At 37.2% G+C, this 22862-nt stretch overlaps 1 protein-coding gene across 1 annotated transcript in view; it reads left to right on the plus strand.

Moving 5' to 3' along the window:
- The window catches only part of LOC121387679 (chitin synthase chs-2-like), a 163521-nt gene that overhangs the window by 130844 nt on the left and 9815 nt on the right, over positions 1 to 22862 (plus strand). The window contains exons 20-25 of the mRNA XM_041518871.1: positions 4091 to 4292; positions 6100 to 6237; positions 7290 to 8485; positions 10491 to 10736; positions 11489 to 11568; positions 15549 to 15651. Coding sequence (XP_041374805.1) covers positions 4091 to 4292; positions 6100 to 6237; positions 7290 to 8485; positions 10491 to 10736; positions 11489 to 11568; positions 15549 to 15651 — 1965 coding nt within the window. The remainder of the gene's footprint in view (positions 1 to 4090; positions 4293 to 6099; positions 6238 to 7289; positions 8486 to 10490; positions 10737 to 11488; positions 11569 to 15548; positions 15652 to 22862) is intronic.

Here is a 22862-nt window from a genome sequence, read left to right on the forward strand (position 1 = left end):
ATAAATATATAAAATAGTATATTATTAAACTTGTATGGTTTTTTTGTGTGAATAGAACAAAAACTTAAAACAAAACTAGAGATGGTTCTGTATTAAACGAAGATTAAAATGGTTGCAAATTAAATAGCAGTATCTAGCTATACACATTCAGATTAATTAAGACCAAATGTTCTGAATGATCCATACTGAAAATTATGTTTACTTAATGTCTACCATTTCAAATATGTAGGTACCGTCATTATCCGTAAAATGGACATGACGTATTAATAGACGGTAACTTTAGACTTCGATATGCATGTAGCCTAAATTGTATATAAAACAAGTATTATTATGCTTGGATGGTTATAGAGATGTATATAAAAAAAAAAAAAATATTTTAGCAACTTAGCACAATATATTTTGACCCAGTATGATGCCAATGTTAAGAGTAGAAATAAATAAAGATATTAAAATATTATACACGTATGCGGTTTATTCCAATACAAATCCGTTCTGTAAGCAGTCTTGATTGGAGATGTGGCAGTTTATTTTGATTAAATGGTAGATACATTTTGCATCCCTCAAGTATTACCCATTGGCGTAGCTAACGGGGTGGGTGTGGGATGTATAGGGTGGGGGTTTGGTGGCATGCCCTCTCCAAAGTACATGCCACTTGTTCCAAACATGTTTCATAATCAGGGTCGTCGGTGATGGGGCTATGCACAGACTTTTCAAAAGTCACTTTAATTTTTAAAATAAATTTAAACAATGTTCTCTGGTGTCCATGTATACATTAAAAACAAATCCTTACTTTTGGAACAGTCTGTAATTGTATCCGTGTATTGGTCTTCTGATTTATGTCAGATATCTCGCAGCATAATTATGATATTTGTGTTGACGTTCAAAAGTAAAATAATTCATATTGAAATAATAAATGCTATTTGATAACCCAAAACCATGATTTGAAAATTCCTTCAAAAGGATCAGAGAACAGGATAGTATTAAAGGGGAGGGTGTCAGTATATATAGTTAGTGATCCATGAGAGTGTTTAGCAGTGTCGTGACGTCAGACCATTGATGACGTTATATAGGCATATCGTAATGACAAAAGCATTAGTGTGTTAAGGTGTGTCGAAACTAGCTAAGCAAATAAAAAAAATTGCATAGGTTAGTTTACATCATTTTACTCTCTTTTTTTTACTATAATATTTTGTTTGTGTATTAAAATAACAGAAATTTTGACAAATTAACAAAGTACATAAATATGACCGATACTGGCAATGAAAAGTTGGTCCATCTTTCCATCTGTCCGTCTATCCCACATACTGTTTTCCGTACGTTTTCTCAATGCTAAAATGTTCTGTATAGCTTTTAAGAGGCTTTATCATATAGAAGTCTAGAAGTTTGTTTTGTTTAACGACACCACTGAAGCACACTGATTAATTAATCATCGGCTATTGGATGTCAAACATTTGGTAATACTGACTCGTAGTCATTAGAGGAAACCCACTATATTTTTCCTAATGCAGCAAGGGATCTTTTATATGCACTTTCCCACAGACAGGAAAGCACATACCATGGCCTTTGTCCAGTTGTGGTGCACGAGAAAAATCCATTCAGCTGAATGGATCCACCGAGGTGATTCGATCTTGCGCCGCAAGCACCTCAAGCGAACACTCAATCGACTGAGCTAAATCCCGCCCCATTATCATATAGTTACAGATCGTCTGATGTTCATGGGGATTGGCCCATGTTTGACAGAGTTATGGCCCTTGAAGTTAGGAGATGCAAAAATATGTTGTGTCCAGTAATTAACAGTACTCTCAGAATGTTTGTTTATATTTATACCCCGATCAGTTCGACTACTTGATGTGTGCAACAGTTATGCAACACCCGATTTGTGACCAGTTTTTTCAACTGTGTACACCCAAAGGATGAAAATCCTTCATAACGTTTTGTCATATTAATCTATTACTTATCTTTCGGGGTATTATTATTATTATTATTATTATTATTATTATTATTATTTATTATTTTCCTTCATTTTATTTATTTGTTTTTATTATTTTATTTATTTATTCATTTATTTATTAAATAAAAAATATATTTTTATTTATTTATGTATTTATTTTATTTTATTTATTATTAAAAATTTTTTAATTAAATTGTGGGGGGAGGGGGATCGTTGTTTTTGGAAGACGGTTGTGATGTGGTGTTACTTTGTTTTATTTGTTTTTTTTTTTTTTCCTTTTCGATTTCTTTTTTTTCTGGGGGTTGGGTGGGTTATAGACGTGGTGTATATTTTACATATCACATCAAATGGCAACGAATCGGCGGAAGACAATATGTGATAGTTCAAGATCTCTTGCTTAGCACCAGTTACAAAAACATTTATTTTGTGAAATGTAGTTTATATTTATTATTGTATTGAAACATCCACGGTATTTTTATCTTTATTCAGAAAGTCCATACCACCGTTCCATCCAACATTTCAAATCAAAACTAGTCTAAGAACAGAAAGGTAGAAACATAGTATTTAACTTATATTATAGCATATATCATAGCAAATATATATTCATTTCCTCTGCATGAAGCATGGCCATAATAATGAGGTTATATACATCACGTAAGTATCATATATATGCATACATGCATGTATGTATACATAAACGAACACAAATACTCTCTCTCTCTCTCTCTCTCTCTCTCTCTCTCTCTCTCTCTCTCTCTCTCTCTCTCTCACACACACACACACACACACGCACACACACAAACGTTAAACTTTGTTTTGTTAAACGACAAAACTCGAGCACATTGATTTGTTAATCGGCTATTGGATGTCAAACATTTGGTAATTTTGGCATATAGTCTTAGAGAGGAAACCCGCTACAATGTTTCCATTAGTAGCTAGGGATCTTTTATATGCACCACCCCAGACAGGATAGCACATACCACTGCCTTTGATATACCAGTCGTGGTGCACTGGCTATATATATATATAAATATATATATATATATATATATATATATATATATATATATATATATATATATATATATATTATATATATATATGCACGCACGCACGTACACACACATACATACATACATACAACCAACCACACATACATACATACATACATACATAGGACAACTTACAGACAAAACAAGACAAATGTATATACCCACAATACGCGTACACAAGGAAACTGATACTCATCAATACAATACAAATCCACACATCAATAACTTGCTTCTGCTGGGTATATTTGTGATTTCATCATATACCATATAGCTAGTGATATTCTAACATCGACTTTGGCTTTTCTCTGGCAGTATTATATAGCATGAAGTTTGAGATGGATTTTGCATGTTGTAATATATGACAATAAATGATATTTGTACACAAGCATTCTTTGTTTCTCTTACCTATATATGTGTGTATATATATATATATATATGTATGTGTGTGTGTGTGTGTGTGTGTGTGTGTGTGTGTGTGTATGTATGTGTGTGTGTGCGTGCGTGCGTGTGGTGTTTGAAAGGTAATTAACTGAACAATTTTAGGTGAACAAGATAATTTGTAAAATCGTAAAGACTGGCAATACGATCATATTTTAGAAAAGAATTTCAAAACGTATTTCTGTTATCTACATGCTTTATATATACAGATTTCATCAACTGAGATTTCGTTAGTTAATGTAACATTACTGATGGAAACGCTTTTTGTAACCAGTTTGCTACATGTATTTGATAAACTACATAACAGATTTCAAAATTATGTTTTACTGTTTTTTAACCTATGCGTTTTACAGTGAATATGTAGCTTTGTTTGTTCCTGTTCCTGTTTTCTGCTTTAATTTGTGTTTGTATTTTATTTGTTACTTGTTTGTTTTTTTACTAAGAAAAATAGATAGTAATAAAAACAATTATTGATAATGGATATTCTAAAGTTTGTTTTATTGTTTGTTTGTTTTAGGTGGTTTGTTTGTTTATTTTGTCGGGTTTTTTTTTTATGGAGCCAGGGTTTATTGTTACTTTGCAAATTTGAAACAAAAAGGATCTTGTCTTGTATAATGAATTCCTCTAACTGTGTTGTATTTTGTTTCAGCTTCCAGCCATGGGATGTGTTCAAGACGGTATCCAGACGTAGTGAGACGATCTACGAAACTACGACCAACTGGTTTGAAGTGGCCGCCAAAACGCTCAAAGTATTCGCCTATTTATTTATTTTCCTCTGTGTCTTGTCCAGTGCGCTTGCCAGCAAAGGAAGTCTGCTGTTAATGACCCACGCTATTGGAAACACAAAGCAGGTAACCTTTTAGTTTCCGAATTATTTAGTAATCAAAATCAGTACCGTACTTAACCTAAAAGAACTTGGGTGGGGAACGTGCAGTAAAATAAAATCCTGAGCAGTTACAAAAAGACCGGCCTCGGTGGCGTCGTGGCAGGCCATCGGTCTACAGGCTGGTAGGTACTGGGTTCGGATCCCAGTCGAGGCATGGGATTTTTAATCCAGATACCGACTCCAAACCCTGAGTGAGTGCTCCGCAAGGCTCAGTGGGTAGGTGTAAACCACTTGCACCGACCAGTGATCCATAACTGGTTCAACAAAGGCCATGGTTTGTGCTATCCTGCCTGTGGGAAGCGCAAATAAAAGATCCCTTGCTGCTAATCGGAAGAGTAGCCCATGTAGTGGCGACAGCGGGTTTCCCTCTCAAAATCTGTGTGGTCCTGAACCATATGTCTGACGCCATATAACCGTAAATAAAATGTGTTGAGTGCGTCGTTAAATAAAACACTTCTTTCAGTTACAAAAAAGGCATTTATAATTTAAATAAGACTTCTTTTTTTTTGGACATAAGACGAAGTATGGACCTAGTTTATTTATTTAAATATTAATTTTTCCCCCACAATATTTATATCAGTGGTGGATCCAGAAAATCCATTGGTGGGGGGGGGGGGGGGGGGCAATGACATGAGGCGGAATGCCAATGGGACTTTGGGGGAGGTTTGGAGGGGATCGTAATTTTTTTTTTTTAATTAATATGTAATAAAATTATAACTGTCGTAAAATTTAGGTGGGGAGGGGCTCTGTATATATATTTTGTCAAAATGAATTGTCCATATTTGATGGGTTAACGGAAAAATAATGTTTCCAAATTTGAGTTTCATGGGAGATACGTTTGAAATGGGGATGTGGGCCACATATATAAACCTGTATTACTGGTATTTTTGTTTTAAATTCAAACGAAATCGGTTATAAATGGCCGTTAAAGCCAGAACACAGGTTGTTTTTTGGGGGAGGGGGCGCATTTGTCACAACATTTATCCAATTCCAATTTTAAATGACAGGTCATAAGAGCATCGTCATGCCCGCTCCTACTTTTATTCACCCCAGTTTAAAAGCAAACATACACATACACAAACACATATTAGGTCTAGTTGAAAGGTTAAAACATGCATGTATAATTGCAGAGTAAGACTGCAGTAAGTGAAGACACTGCTGTTTTCTCTTGTTTTATTACCTAGTTTGCAGATACTGAATATTTAATTCACTGTTTTCATAATGAAAGCATGGTGTTAAGGACTTTATCATTGGTTCATAGGACAACAATTTTTATCCTAATGCCAATAGATGGCTTATCTCAATTTCGAAAATGTTGCAGATTCTGCATTCGTCCATTGTAGGGCAGAATAGAGAAGCATGAGGCTAGGTTGGTTCTCAAGAATAGTTTTTTGTTATGAAACCATTAACAGCACATTGATTTGTCTTACGAATGTATTAACATTAACAGCACATCGATTTGTCTTGCGAATGTATTAACATTAACAGCATAATGATTTGTCTTACGAATGTATTAACATTAACACCACATTGATTGGTCTTGCGAATGTATTAACATTAACACCACATTGATTGGTCTTGCGAATGTATTAACATTAACACCACATTGATAGGTCTTGCGAATGTATTAACATTAACACCACATTGATTGGTCTTGCGAATGTACTAACATTAACACCACATTGATTTGTCTTGCGAATGTACTAACATTAACACCACATCGATTTGTCTTACGAATGTATTAAATTTCTGTATATGTTTTATATTTTCAGGGCTGGGAGAACCGAGACCGCTTCGTGTACATGGTTATAGCAATAGTATGTCTTCCCTACCTTATTACGTTTTTTGAATGTCTCTTCAAGGCCTTATTTGGCAACTCACCTAGACCGTCCTTTGGAAATATTATGTGGGTAAGTAATAGTTTTTCCATCACTTTATTGTGCATAATGACATATTCTGCTATAGCTTAATGGTTTTCTAAATATGATGTTACTTTATAACAAAAATTAAGGTCAGGAGTAGGTTTACTTGATTAATTTTAAAATTAGTTTCACGCAATATTTAAATATTAAATATTGTTTAACTTTTTTAAGTTGTTCTATGAACCTGCAACCTAACAGTAGTTTGTTTGCTAAGATAAATCCAGTCATCCCAATTTAATAACGGTATTTATATGTTTGACTATTGGAAACATTCATTCATTCCATTGCTTGTTTCATAAACCTTACCACGCGTAATGTTTCTGTACTAAATATCAAATAACCTCAAGAGGTGTGGGGTGTGTATCAATGTTAAAGGCCGTGTTATAAAATAGTTCTTGCTGCTTTTCGATTGGAGTAGCCTATGTGGCAGTAGCAGGAAGTCTTCTCTTTCTCTCCGTCTATTTTTGTCTCTATTCGTCCATGTATGTCTTTCCGTCCATGTATGTCTTTCTGTCCGTGTATATCTCTCTCTCACTCTCTGCGTAAGCCCCCCGCCCCCGCCTCTCTCTCTCTCTCTCTCTCTCTCTCTCTCTCTCTCTCTCTGTATTTCTTTCTGTCTCTGTCTACGTAGCCCTATATATATATCTGTGTTTTTTTTCTGTCAACGTAAGCCCCTCATCTCTCTCTCTCGCTCTCTCTCTCTCTCTCTCTCTCTCTCTCTCTCTCTCTCTCTCTCTCTCTCTCTCTCTCTGTATTTCTGTCTGTGTATTTCTTCTGGTCTCTGTCTACGTAAGCCCTCATATCTCTCTCTCTCTCTCTCTCTCTCTCTCTCTCTCTCTCTCTCTCTCTCTCTCTCTCTCTCTCTGTATTTCTGTCTGTGTATTTCTTCTGGTCTCTGTCTACGTAAGCCCTCATCTCTCTCTCTCTCTCTCTCTCTCTCTCTCTCTCTCTCTCTCTCTCTCTCTCTCTCTCTCTCTCTCTCTCTCTCTCTCTCCTTTGTTGAAATCTAAAATAAATGTGTATGTACTTCTCTCTTTCAGATTCTGTTTATGGAGACGCTGCACTCCTTTGGTCTCTGCTTGTTCCTCTTCCGCGTCTTGCCGTGTCTGGACACCGTGCGCTGCCTTCTGCTCATGAACGCCCTGTGCACCCTGCCTTCCATTCTCAGACTGTTCGCCACGAAACGCTCCGAAGACGCCAAACGCAAAGTGGCTACAATAATACTGGACTTCCTGGCTGTCTTGATGCAGCTGTCGGCATTTGTGATAGTCCTCGCTTCCATGAAATCCGAATGTGTCAAACACACCGACGCTGATGACGACGAAAAATCAAACGAGATTCCCCGGACCTTGCCGAAGACTGGCGAGACGCCTTGGCTGTCTTCGTACTCGTTATCGGACATGTCCTGGGAGATCCCGCTCGCCATGCTCCTCCTGTCGACCAATTGGTGGGAAAACTTCATCGACAAGGACATCCGGATCGGGTGCATACAGATCCCCGTGAAGAACTACAAGGACGACTTGTATCGAGTCCGCGTCAAATCCTACATCCTCTCGAGTCTCTGGAAAGTCGGCCTCACGTTCGGTTTCGCCTTTCTGTTGGTCCCGAACCTCAGTATGGTCCACGTCACCTTCGGATCCCTGTTCGAGACGCCCGCAGAGTTCACAATGTCCAACGCAAGCACCCTGGAACCTAAGATTCTCTCCATCCCGATAACCACGGCTCCACCCATCGCCGTTTCCGACCAGCCGATCGGCAACGCGATCACCGCAGACGACCTTCCGTTCATGGTCATGGAAAGGTTCAACTGCTCGCTCCAGAACAGGACTATGAACGGGAACGTCAACGAGACGGTGTGCGACACGAAGTACGTCGACCCCTGGCGGCAGTGGTGGACATACATGCCTTTCCTCATGCAGATCGTCGCCTCTGGACTCTGCTACTACTTCGCCAGACTTGCCTGCAAGCTCTGCATGCAGAGGTTCTCGTTTGCGATTCCGCTCAGCTTGGCTACCCCGGTTTCCGTGGCGACCATCATCACCGTCTGCTACCTGAAACCGGAAAGGACCGAACTGATGGAGGACTTCCTAATGTGGGCCTGCACGGGGCAAGGGCCGGAACGGAAGTGGTTAATATGGCATCTGGGACTGGGATTCGGGCTGTGGTGGTCCTCACAGCTGTGGATTACTCGTTACATCTGGACGCCAAAAGCGCCCAGACTTGCCTTCACTGAAAGGTAGGAATAGCTGAATGTAATAATGTTCAAAGATACTGCCCTGAGATTGCTATCATTGTTAAGGCATTACTGACTAACAGAACATTTGTAATGACTACACTTGTATTTTTAAATACACTTTCTTTAGAGTATCAATGTCTGTTTACCCAATGCGTTTCTGGTCTTTCTAATGTTTCAGTTAGCTCAAACGTAATTTCTTTTTGTTAATTTTGTTTTTTTCGTACATACAAAATTATTTGGAGGTAAACACAAATTGTGGCGACTACAAACATTATGATGACAAGAAACACATTAAATATACAGACACTGATATTACAAACAAGAAAATGTATTGAGTAAGTAATTTTACTACTTAAAAAGGCTCTATTAGTGGGAAATATGTTACAATGGCAACAAACTCAGGAAAGTTTGTTTAAAGTCAAAGGCAGGATTGCACGATATTTAACTAGTTAAAGGTATTCGGGCAGCATTAAAGCGAGAATAGATCAGGAGCCAATATTGAAAACAGGTCTGGAAAATGGTTGAGACCAACACACACTTAACAGATGGTTTGTTACTTCAAGCAGTTAGCCTCTGGAGCGTTTGCACACTGATGGCGAGTTGAACTGTGGCAACAGCAATACGTAACAATCTATTTTCTCTTACCCCCCCCCCCCCCCCCCCCCCCCCCCCCCCCCCCCCCCCCCCCCAAATATCCATACTTATCATTTGATTTACTAAAATGTTAGCATGTATAATAATCATGCAGCAATGTAGTAAACTAACATTTTAAAAGGTGTTTACATTTATGGTTGAATGAAACAGTTTAAAAATAGTTAATCCTCTAACTACTCAACAATAACATACTTGTTTGTCAGTATTGAATATACATATTTAATAATTATACACCAAAAACCGGAGCAAAAGGCACATGGCTATCACTATAATGTAAGACATATATGTAAGTTAAAGTGTAAATAAATATTTTTAAATAGAAACCATCTGAAAAAATACCCATAGCTATACTCAACTAGCTTAGCTTAGTAACTGGTTTAACGTGTGCATATCCCACTAGGGTTTCGAACACGCCTATCCCGAGTCCGGCCTCCGATAGGATCGGGGGTCTGACTCGGGACAGGGATAACCTAACAAATTGGGGAACTTTTGAATATTAACGCCAAAAGTATAAAAAGGGGAAAATTGGGGTTAAAACGTTTTGGCTGCGCCCTTAAAGCAAAATACTGAACTAGCCGGACAACAATACAAAGGATTACATCATATGGAAAAGTTATTTCAATGCTTGAAGGATATTGGTTGTAGGAGCAAACAAAATCAAATAAACATATTCAGATCTGCACCTAAATAACCCTAACCCCACACCTTTATAGATAATAAGCTGTCACCTATTGTTTCTGCCATAATTCAATCGTACACCAGGGCTAGAAATATTTCAGATGCATCTCCAAGTGACAAATCAACAGTGTATTGGGTATTGTGCTCAACCACGTTTAGCTGGTCCTGCCTCGTGAACTATGATAACAATCTTTTGGGTCTTAATTTCACTAGTCACTGATAGGGTTATTAGTTCACTGATATTTTCAAATATTTCATTATATGTTACATAATAAATACGTCTGGTCTTCCATAAGATGTATAATATATATTTCAGTTGGACAAACACACGCATGCACGCACACAAACTAAACAGAAACCACAAACATATGCACACATACCATAATATGTATACACACACATAGCACAGAGACACCTCACACATACAAACTGTGTTCGTATAACATACCACACACACAAAACTCAGGGACAGACAAACAGACACAGAAAGAGGCACAGAGAGAGAGAGAGAGAGAGAGAGAGAGAGAGAGAGAGAGAGAGAGAGAGAGAGAGAGAGAGAGAGAGGAGGAGAGAGAGAGAGAGAGAGAGAGAGAGAGAGACGAATACATATACAGATACAGATACAAAGATAGGGAGATTCACGTATAATATAATATTGTTTGTTTCTCGCCAGACTGTTCGTCCTGCCCATGTATTGCGGTGCGCTCATCGAGCAGTCTCTGCTGCTGAACCGACGTCGTAACGACAAGGAGCGCATCCTCAAGGAGATGGCCTTCAACGATGACGCCTCCATGGACAGCAACTCGACGGACGCCATGCGCAAACAGCGCGAGCAAATCGTGCCCAAGATCTATGTCTGCGCAACCATGTGGCACGAGACTGAGAACGAGATGACGCAACTCCTCAAATCACTCTTCCGGTACGTCACTTCCTCAAATCTGGGGCGTAGAGCTCTCTAGAACGCTGGGGGTGGGGGTGGGGGTTCGAATATGAACCTAGTGTATCCCATTGTCTACAATGTCCATGGGCATCTATATGAATAGCCTAATTTTACCCTGTAAACAATTGTAGCTTCAAAGAGATGGGTGGGTTCCGTCCACCACCACCACCTCCTCAGCAAATATTTCTTCCGAGACGTTAGGGGAGCGGGTCAGGGTGTGAACACCTTTCATATATAGTCGATGGTAGATAGGATTAGGCTCTGCCAGTACGTTGAAGGTAACTTCCGGGAAAATGTGATGATAGTAATTGTTTTGAGAAAACAATGGAATAGACCATTCTGAGCTATAAACCTGAGGCTCGAGTATGTTTAATGGCTTCATGTGAGTGAAAATAAAATACATAAAACAATTAGCAACTCATGTTATTTTGCCATTCGAAAATAGTGTAGTGAAAATAAGAATTATATTTTGCAACTTTGCATTAATTTTGATTACCAGAAGGTATCATGCAGCACACATGAATTGGCATGATAGCTCCAGCTATAACACAAATCTCTGAAAGTCAATTATAATGTTTAAATATATTCTAATTATTAATTGCATGGGGTTTTGTTTTTTTACTATACTTTATACGATATATTTGTAACATATTTTATTCATTTAGTCCATGTGCCTCTTACTTGTGTTTTGTTTTTGTCTGTGTTTTTATGACGTCATTTGTTTATTGCAGACTTGACATTGATCAGAGTGCTCGGCGAAACGCCCAAGACTATTTCAACGTACAAGACCCGGATTATTACGAATTTGAAGGTGCATTTTTGAATTTTTTTCTCTCCATTTTTTATGCATGTTACGAAGTAACAGGTATGGTGTAGGGGGGGGGGGGGGGGGGGGGGCAAGGGACAGTTACACCCATAAAGATTTAATTTAAAATTAAATGTGGCCGTATTGTTGGAGAAGACTTTTTATTATTGTCAGTAATATACCGAACAACACAAGAAACGTGAAAATTTTAATGCATTTTATTTCATGAATGAATGTTTAACGACACCTCAGCACAAACAATACACATCGTCTATCGGGTGTCAAACAATGGTAAGTATTATCATCTGAGTATGTGAATACGATTTACATTAAAAATATAAAATATATATAATTATGTAAAAACGCAGTGTAAAGAGCTGTGTGGAAAATAGAATACGATACAAATATCTAGGTAAGTATAATTTAAATGTGGGTTTTTTTATATAGAGATTAAAATATTTTTAAAACTTTAAAATTAATTAAAAGTTAAATGGAGGATATTTCATGTTTTTTTGTCAAATATGATTTATATCTCATCGGGTGAAGTTTGCAATCATATCTCAAGAGTCGCGACGAGTGTGATATGATTGCAAGCTTCACGAGATGAGATATAAATCATATTTGAAAAAAAACAAAAACATGAAATGTTCTATTTATTATATAACGTTTGGCAATTTACCTTTATTTTTAAAATACCAGCAGTAAAATAGTTCCGGCTTTCTTGCAGGGAAGATAACACTTTCTACAGTGACGATAACACATTTTAGAGTGAAATAGTGAAATGTTTACTGTAAAATGTGTTATCGTCACTGAGTGACTGATAACACTTTTATTTCACTGATATTTTAAAGATATTTCACTAAATGTTACATTTCTTTCACCAAAGATATTTTTTGTCATCGACTTCAGATGATTACAAAATGTGGCGCATTGTCAGGGTACGCTGGCAATGTTCACACTCATTGGGAAGATCCTTCAGTAAATAGAATGTCAATAGATTTAATTTAAAGGGACATTCCCGAGTTTGCTGCAATTTTTAAGATGTTATCGATTAACAGAGACTTTTTAACGATTGTAATTACATATCAAATACATTTTTCTGCATAAAATATTAGTGGCTGCATATTAACCGTGTTTCTGATCGTTCTAATATTTGTACTACATTAAATTTCATTTTATTTCCTAAAATATAATTTTTTCATACGTACGAAATTATTTGAAGACAAAATCCAGTTTGGTCTTCTTACAAATATTAAGAGGACCAGAAACACATTGAATATAAAGACACTGATATTCTAAACAAGAAAATATATTTAATATGTAAGTTTAATCGTAGAAATATTTTATTAGTAGGAAACATCTTAAAATGCAGCAAACTCAGGAATGCTCATTTAAAATAAATTAAAGAAATCTATATTAATATTTGCGTTTCTTTTGTTGGTCAGTATAGTATGCTATGATTATTTTTACTTCCCTGTCCCCGATATTTTAAGCTAGGTATTGCACTGTAAACGACATACACGTTTGGGGCATATAGGTGTAGTGAAAGCAAAACCGATATAAAAATATGCACATAAATTCCGATTGCTTTTGATCAATTAGAACAAGAAATAGATTAAACCTTTTTAAGACGAAAAACATATTTCGTATCGTATGACGTGAGGTTTTATCAATGCATTAATGATATATGCTCATTAAAGGTGGACATTTATTGACATTTCATAGGTAAACTGCAGATGAAAATGTCTGTTCACATTCTGTACATTGTATTGTTCCGGGAACACGCCCCTACGTAAAAAAAAACCCAAAACAAGCTTTTTTTTTATATTCGTTCCCGGAAATACACATTTTGTTTACGTCTTACGCAAATAGCCAAATATTGCCATGGTTCTACTGTTAGATATTGTACTACTGTCAGAATGATGACATGTAAGTACATTAATTGCGTCTTACATGACTTAATCTCAACCCAGTGGCCATTTTCCATTACGATTATGACTTTTGTTAGTTCAATCGTCATATCCTTTCGCGCACATTATCAAACAACCTCCATGACTGGTTATTTTCTAAGAGCTGTTTTATCCGAACTATTTTCTCATGGGTCCAACAGTAAGGTGCTTACATACCAATATATAATATTTCTAATTAATGCTATTATTTATAAATGCAGATTATAGTTATTTTTATTTAAAAATACGAACTAGTGTCTCATAACTTAGCGTTAACTCAGTCACTGCTTAAATATACAGTAACAGGCTCAAGAGTCTGACATATGAAAGCGAGATTCGGTTTTCTTTTCAGTGGATGCCTCCCACTAAATAAATATTTAATTGTTTGGCTACGGATTGGAGTCCCAATTACAGCCAGGGGAAGTGTATTAATATTGATTTTTAATGAGGGCAAATAGCCTGGTAGTTAAATATATTTGTGGACGAATGGCCACAGCGGTTTATGTTACAAAATTCGTTCCTTGCTAATAGTATTTGGCCGACATAAAAACAACATCCGGCCTCGATTATGAGAGCGGCTTGTGTATAATGGTCATCATCTTGGATCATTTCTTTTCATGTCTCATTTAACGAGACTAAATTTATATTTTTTTTTGTTAGTACTACAACACAGATTTTTTTCTCTCACATGTTTTTTCCCACTGCTTTTCAAAGTGTGGTGGGAGTGACATAGCATTATAGCATTAGAATGGTTAAGCCGTCAAACTTATGGTTGGTAGTTGCTCGGTTCGAACCACGATACCAGCTCCTAACCAAAGTGAGTTTTTGAACCTCAGTGGAAAGGTATTAAAATACGTGCTCTACCGACTTTTTTCTTTCTCTCTGACTCTGTCTGTCTGTCTGTCTGTCTGTCTGTCTGTCTGTCTCTCTCTCTCTCTCTCTCTCTCTCTCTCTCTCTCTCTCTCTCTCTCTCTCTCGCTCGCTTCTCTCTCTCTCTCTCTCTCTCTCTCTCTCTCTCTCTCGCTTCTCTCTCTCTCTCTCTCTCTCTCTCTCTCTCTCGCTCGCTTTCTCTCTCTCTCTCTCTCTCGTTCTGTCTCTCTCGTTCTATCTCTCCCTCCCCCCCCCCCCTCTCTCTCTCTCTCTCGTTCTATCTCTCCCTCCCCTCTCTCTCCCTCCATCCCCCCTCTCTCTCTCTCTCTCTCTCTCTCTCTCTCTCTCTCTCTCTCTCTAACAACAAATCATTAGCCACTGACAAACAGTTCAGATAACTGAGATGAGTACCAAGAATAAGATAAAGTTTAGTTTTTCTAACGGGGAGAAATAATTGAATTTTAAAATAATATACAAACTGTTTTAGAATGTAAGCTTTACGCTTCACTCTTCTGTAACATTGAACATTTTACCCTTTATGTCCATTTGATATATTTTGACCATAAGCCCATGCTACCATAAGTTTGTTTAATATCTACAAATACATTAACAACTGTCTGTCACCGGTGGAGCAGGATATGCCCACCTTTAGCGAACACCTGGTATTATGACAGTGACTCATGAGTGCATGTCATCCGAGCTGTACTTATTCTAATGAGCTCTGTCTGGTGCTAGTTTTGATATAGTAAACTAGTCTGGCAGTGGCAGTCCTCTTTGTGACAGTGCAGGAGGGATGAAGAATTTTAGATTCCAGTAAAGGATCTCCTCGGTAGTGGCTGTCCTCCTATAGGCGAGGCACTAGATAGAGATCCATGGAATCAACCACTATTCTGCCAAATGCCCATTCGACTATGCATTGTGCAGAGATACGGCCCTGACTGAGTACGCAATATAGTCAACTGCGTACATCGGCGAGTTGATAATATGAACATAAAAGATCCTGTGATGCTTATCTGCAGTAGTAGTAGTAGCATCAACAACTTTCTTCCCTATTTCCCTCTTTTAACACCAAATAGTTGTAGTTTAAAGGGTGCTGCGGTCTCGTTAATCAATTATTCCACTCCTTTCCTAATAACTAACAACGAATTTGTTTTGTTAATTTTTCAGCACACATCTTCGTTGACGACGCCATGGATTTCAACGACAGCGATACGTGGATGCCCAACATGTTCGTCAAACAGCTGGTCGAGACCATCGACTGGGCCGCATGGTAAGTCTGAGACGCCATTTTGAATTGTACCAGAACAAAGAACAGAATAGGATTTGTTTGTGGGGGTTTTAACATGTTTTTTTTTTTTCCATCCTTTTGGGACGTAGCCCAGTTGTAAAGCGTTCGCTTGATGCGCGGGTGGTCTGAGGTAGATCCTCGTCAATGGGCCCATTGGGTCATTTCTCGCTCCATCCAGTGCACCACGACTGGTATATCAAAGGCTGTGGTATGTACTATCCTGTCTGGGATTGCACATAAAAAGGATCCCTTGCTACTAATTGGAAAATGTAGCGGGTTTTCTTTCTAAGACTATATGTCGAAATTACCAAATGTTTGACATCCAGTGGCGTAGCCGGGGGGGGGGGGGGGGGGGGATGTTTACCTTTTCGCTTATTAATAACATTAAAAAGGTTCCTGTGTCATATCCCACTACACAGGTGCCCCCCCCCCCCCCCCCCCCCCCCCCCCCCCAATACAAAATCCTGCCTACACCACTGTTGACATCCAATAGCTAATGATTAATAAATTATTCTGCTCTTATGGTATAGTTAAACTAAAACAAACTCATCCTTTTGGGACGAGATGTAGCTCAGTGAAAGAGCGCTCGCTTGAGGTGTCATAATGAACAATGTGAAACTACATCTACACTATTATACGTTGCTGCCTCTTTGGTATAAACCGGCCTCGGTGGCGTCTTGGTAAGCCATCGGTCTACAGGCTGGTAGGTACTGGGATCGGATCCCAGTCGAGGCATGGGATTTTTAATCCAGATACCGACTCCAAACCCTGAGTGAGTGCTCCGCAAGGCTCAATGGGTAGGTGTAAACCACTTGCACCGACCAGTGATCCATAACTGGTTCAACAAAGGCCATGGTTTGTGCTATCCTGCCTGTGGGAAGCGCAAATAAAAGACCCTTTGCTGCTAATCGAAAGAGTAGCCCATATAGTGGCGACAGCGGGTTTCAACTCAAAATCTGTGTGGTCCTTAACCATATGTCTGACGTCATATAACCGTAAATAAAATGTGTTGAGTGCGTCGTTAAATAAAACATTTCTTTCTTTCTTTGGTATAACTAATGTGTGTGTCCGTAGCAGCGTTTCACTCTTATTCCATTGGCCAAATATCCATTTGTCAGAACCAAAATGCCAAAAGCTAGCCTACAACTCCAACCCTCTACTATAGTAAACAAATAATAGATTTGGGTTTAAATACACGTGAAGTTACATTTCATTGTGTTGAATATTTAAACTTAAATAATTATAATAACAGTATTTATTAATTTTTTTGTTAATAATATATATCGCCCGTTCTTTTTTATTTATTTATTTTTGTTATTGTTATAATTGTATAATATAATATAATATAATAATAATAATAATAATGGTAGTCGTAGTGGTAGTAGTAGTAGTAGTAGTAGTAGTAGTAGTAGTAGTAGTTAGTAGCAGTAGTAGTTAGTAGTAGTAGTAGTAGTAGTAGTAGTAGTTATAATTGTATAATATAATATAATATAATAATAATAATAATAATGGTAGTCGTAGTGGTAGTAGTAGTAGTAGTAGTAGTAGTAGTAGTAGTAGTAGTAGTAGTAGTTAGTAGCAGTAGTAGTTAGTAGTAGTAGTAGTTTTAGTAGTAGTAGTAGTAGTAGTAGTAGTAGTAGTAGCAGTAGTAATAGTAGTGGTAGTAGTAGTAGTAGTGATAGTATTAGTATTGCCAATATCAACATCATCATCGTCATCACTGTTATTGTTGCCTATTGTTATTGTTATATTATTTTAACTTGTCATACTGTCTCCTGGTAGAGGATCTAGATTTTTGGAATATTAATTATTTTAAGTCTTCCTAAAGTACTAGAAGTGAACAAGAATTAAGGTGGGCCCCGGTGAGTTGCGTCACCAGGTAATTTGAGATAGAATGAATGAATGAATGCATGGATGAATGAATGAATGTTTAACGACACCCCAGCACGAAAAATACATCGGCTATTGGGTGTCAAACTATGGTAATGCAAACAAATAAAGTGATGATCAACGTCAGTATAAAATTTCAAGATTTAAATAAAAACAGTGTAAAAAAACTGTACAAAAATACAAATATCACAGATAGATACTGACTTTTACTCAAAATTTCAATTGTATCTCGAAGAAAACAAGGGGATTTGTGCTGTATTGGCCATTCTCAAAGAGAATGTTACACCCCTGCACCACGGTGAGGTTACAGCACGCGCAGGGGAATTTAAGTTAGAGTTACGAACGATGTGGTAGGTGCTCGTTTGTAATTGAAGACTTTTTTTTAATAACATTTAAATTGAAATCGAACAGGACGGGACGTAGCCCAGTGGTGAAGCGCTCGCCTGATGCGAGGTCGGTCTAGGATCGACCCCCATCGGTGGGACCATTGGGTTATTTCTCGTTCTAGTCAGTGCACCACGACTGGTATATCAAAGGTCGTGGTATTTTCTGTCCTGTCTGTGGGGTGGTGCATAAACAGATCCCTTGATACTAATGGAAAAATGTAACGGGTTTCCTCTCTAAGACTGTGTCAAATTTACCATATGTTTGACATCAATAAATCAATGTGCTCTACTGGTGTAGTTAAACAAAACAAACCTTTTGAAAAGTTGAAAAAAGTTTGTTTTGCTTACATGTTTAATTTATTAGTCAAGTTGAAATGTGAAATCGATTACATTCCGAATGTTTATCACATTCTTCTTTGTGAAATACCTACATCTGGTAAGGTCAACTACGATTTGGAACCTTTGAGAATATTTTGAATTCTTCTTAGTTTTCCAAAGTTTTTTTTTATTTATGTTATTTTTACCTAGGAGTGTATAGAAAACATTCAAATATATACACGTATATCTATTATGACCTTGGGTGCGTTTGTCCAGCGTTCGCTGTAGTGGAGTTGGCCAGGGTTGTCTTATCTCTCTATGTACATTAGTTCTGTGCATATAGGTATGTCGTGCATAATCCGCTCAATCGATTCAAATACCAGGGATTGTCGACGCGAGGAATTCGCCACTGTCCGCACAAGAGCAGGTCTTCTTCTAGCGGCGTGTTTATCAAGAAGGCGGTTCGGTTTAGTTTCGTACCCCCCAAACATATTGCCGTCTACAAACACGGCATCTGTACTCTCTATTTGCTCAGATAGCCTCTGTGTAGCAACTGTGTTTGATGACACAGCTAACTTTGAAATGAGAAGAAGACATAAGGATGTTATGTTATAGAAGAGTTTTCTTTATTATGGTTTATTCAGCGTACGTCCCCCCCCCCCCCTCCCCAGGAGGATATATAGAGGGTAAATTCACTTTTTAACCCCCCCCCCCCCACACACACACACAGGTCTATAAAGAATATATTGTGGATGTTCAGTCTCTTTTGATTTCAGTGTCTTCAAATAATAGACTATTGAATTTAGAAAAGGCTTCTTTTTTTCTACAGTTTATTGAAAGTACGTTCTAGACCTAGTCATCAAAGTCAACCCGTCCACTGCAATTAAACGTTAACTGTTGCCAGCGTAAGCACTGTAAATGCTTTTTAGATGGAAAATATGTTTAATTTATTTAAAATATGCTGTTGTGTCTTTTAGTGGGGAGTGTTTGTATATTTGTTTTTCTCGTTTTTAAAAAGATTTATTGTTTTGGGGTGCGTTTTTTTTTTTTTTTTTTGTTGTTGTTGTTGTTGTTGTTTTTTGCTATGATATTCACATATTGCCATTATCTTACAATTCATTTAATTAATTAAAACTGGGTTGTTTTTTATTCTTTAGTTTTTTTATGTGGGGTGGGGATCTAGTGCCCGTTAAACAGCATTTATCTTACACGTTGCTACTTAAAACGTATCCAGGTTGAACTGTTTTCAAGCAACTCATCTAATATAAATGGTCTTTGACTGCCACTCTTGCCTGTTGTATAGTATTCTATGTGTATCTTCTAAACTAATCAACCTACCTCCATAAACTTTAACCGTAAGATATACCCATACACTGTATTTTGAGAAAGCCCCTGGTTTTGTCGGCACACACTTGAAGTCAGTGTGTCGGTGTGAACGGCGTTGTCAAACGTTGGACAACAGTTTATATTTAAACGAAACTCCGGCGTGAAAAAAAGCTTGGCTACTCCTAATCCTCGCCAATCCTAACTACAGCATATTTGAAATGTAGGATACAATTGTGATATTTTGTTTTTCTTTACCGACATTTTCGTTTTGTGTCACAGGTGGCCTCATTTTAAAAGAAATTTACAAATAAATAAACAAATAAATAAATAATTAACAACAAATTAATAAATAATAACAACAACAACGCCAACAAAACAGCAATAACAATAAAATAATAAATAAATAACAAGACAACAATAATAAATAAATGTACATCGAAAAAAAATAGGATCAGTCCATTTTTTACTACTGAAAGTAGTGTCTTGTTTCTGGAAACACACGTTTACGCCTAAATAAACCTAGAAACAGAGAAAATGCACGATGTACGTTGATAGGGTAATTCATATACCTTGATGGTGGACTACCTGCAAACACCATCATATTCAATTATCATGGTATGGGCTATGCTATATTTTGGACCTAAACAACATGTAAATTTGTTTTACCTTGCTGCTAAACATTATAAGTTGTAGAAGCATCACGAGGGGTATATGGCTTTTTATGTACCCTCTGTGTGTTCTTTTACCCCCGAGCCGAAGGCGAGGGGGTAAAAGAGCACACAGAGGGTACATAAAAAGCCATATACCCCGAGAGATGCTTCTACAACGAATTTATCTTGCCGACATGTTAAACCATATAGCCAAATAATCAAATTAACGCCAGACAATAATTGTTAACAATTTATTAACGGAGCCGTACCACGCGGACGCGAACGAAACCACTTGCCAGTGACGAAAAATAGTTCCATCGATAAACGAGTTTTTAACTTCAAATGTTTGTAATACGAAATTGTCTGAAACAGATATTAGTACAAATAAAAAATAAAATAAAAAAAAACACTTTTTTTTATCAGAAATGTATGTAGTAAAAAAAATAAAAATATTAAAAATAAAAAACAACTGTTGCTAATCGCGCATTAATACAATAACACCACGACCGTAATTAGGTGGCCGAGTTCAACATTGCAGCTTTTAAAAGTATTGAAATAGTGTATTTTATAGTAAAAATAAAATTAATTATGTATACTTGATTGATTATCAATGTTATTTATAATCTAATTATTGCTTTAGCATTAACTGGGGCGGCTGGAAACTGTTGGAAATTACAGACGGGGTATAAGAGAATTTGGCTCCGCCCACAGGGGGATAAGGGATTTGTCCAACGGCAAACAACCAATGAGATTAAAGAATTTTACATGAAGGCGAGATAAAATGATTTGTCATTGTGGTGGAAGCGGGTTTCTTCTGTCGCACCAACACATTAAAGAGATAGACCCTAGTTTTTAAACACTACAGCATATTTTTCACTATTAGAGCCGTTTATGATCATTGAAATCAAACATCACTTATATTTTATTCTTTAGATTATCCATTTCCGAAGAACCGAAGTGTTTCTGGTCATCCTAGTGTTTGTAGTATCAAAAATAGAATTTTTTCATATTTTTAAAAACGCACGTGCGTCTGAGAAGTAGCGGTTTATTGATTCGAGTTCTAGTCTATTTTAAAGGATATTTCCTGTTTTAACGTTACAGACTCTTCTTTCACTCTATTGTAACTTTATCCAAATGAGTTACAGGTTTGTAAATTAACTAACGTTAGTGTCCATTTTATAGGGGTTAAAACTACGGTCTGCGCCTTTAATGTCGGTCCTGAACAGACGACCACGATAACAAAATTGGGTGCCCTGGACAGCGTGCTTGAATCTTAGTTGGATTTTTTTCATAATGATGTTAACTAACTGTCGCCAAAAGAACATTACTCCAATAATAAATCGTGACCGTTTAGATTAACAAACATTTATTTTTCTATATATTTATATAAGAAATTGAAATATGCTCAAACAAGTTAGTGTCAACTTTGGGAACGCCGCTGTATGTTAATATTGGCCAGTGAAATATATGACAAGCAGGAATAAACAGAGACTAGCAAACGAGCTATTATTTAATACAATGTTTATAAAACACGTATAGCCGGTTTAGTTGGTATCTGACAAATTGAAACGAGCGCTATCATAACCGTATGCCAAGAACGCAGTGTTTTATTTGTCGACAGTAGGATAAATAGGACTGTCTGGAATTATCTCCCATCAGACGCCTGTCATTTTAAAGTTCACCACATAATTAGTCTCGATTGACCCAGTGCATAACTACCTATACAATAGAACCAATAGAAGAAAAAAAGTTTTGCGTTTACTATAAAATTAGTTAAAACAAACTGTGTTCTTTTTTTTTTTTTTTTTTTTTTTTTTTTTTTTTTTGGAAGCGAGGGAGAAGGGGCGAATCCTACCCCAAGATCCGCGCCTGAGATACTTTGAGGTACCAGTCGTAGGATAGTGGTTGGGATGGGATAAAAACCCTAGTCCATAAAGGGCGATCCATTATGGCACTAATCGTACCTCAGGCGAGCGCTACTTCCCGGCCCGGAAAATGGTGACGTGGCGTTACACAATCAAATTGCTTGGCTCCCCGTCATTGGCTTATCACAGATAAGGCGGGGCGATAGGTAGAAATAAATCCTGTATTTGTTTTTTAATATTTAGATTCTAGCAGATATTTAAATTTCATTTATTGAACTCATAAGCCAAATGCAACGCCGTTTCCTCCCATCATCCACTGAGGGACGCATTAACCCCCCCCCCCCCCCCCCCCCCCCCCCCCCCCCCCACACACACACACAAACACACTCACAAAAAAACAACACCACAACAAACAAATAACAACAAATAAACAAACCAAAAATCAACAAAATAAAAATAAAACACAAACACAAATAACAACAACAAAAACAAACAAATGACGACAACAACTACAACAATAACAATAACAACAACAACACACACAGACAAAACAAAACAAAAACAAACAAAATCAGTATTATCAGATAGTTAATTAATCTACTTACATGCAACACAATATTCGTATTGAAACCTAAAAAAAAGTTTGAAATAGAACATATAGCTGTAACTGCGTTTAGGATTCTCTATGACCAATTATTTCAAAATGTGTTTACCGAAAAGAGAAGCTTTTAGAAACTTAAGAATGATCAGAAATGCAT

The sequence above is a fragment of the Gigantopelta aegis genome, chromosome 2, assembly GCF_016097555.1.
Source record: "Gigantopelta aegis isolate Gae_Host chromosome 2, Gae_host_genome, whole genome shotgun sequence".
In the NCBI taxonomy this organism is placed as follows: Eukaryota; Metazoa; Mollusca; class Gastropoda; order Neomphalida; family Peltospiridae; genus Gigantopelta; species Gigantopelta aegis.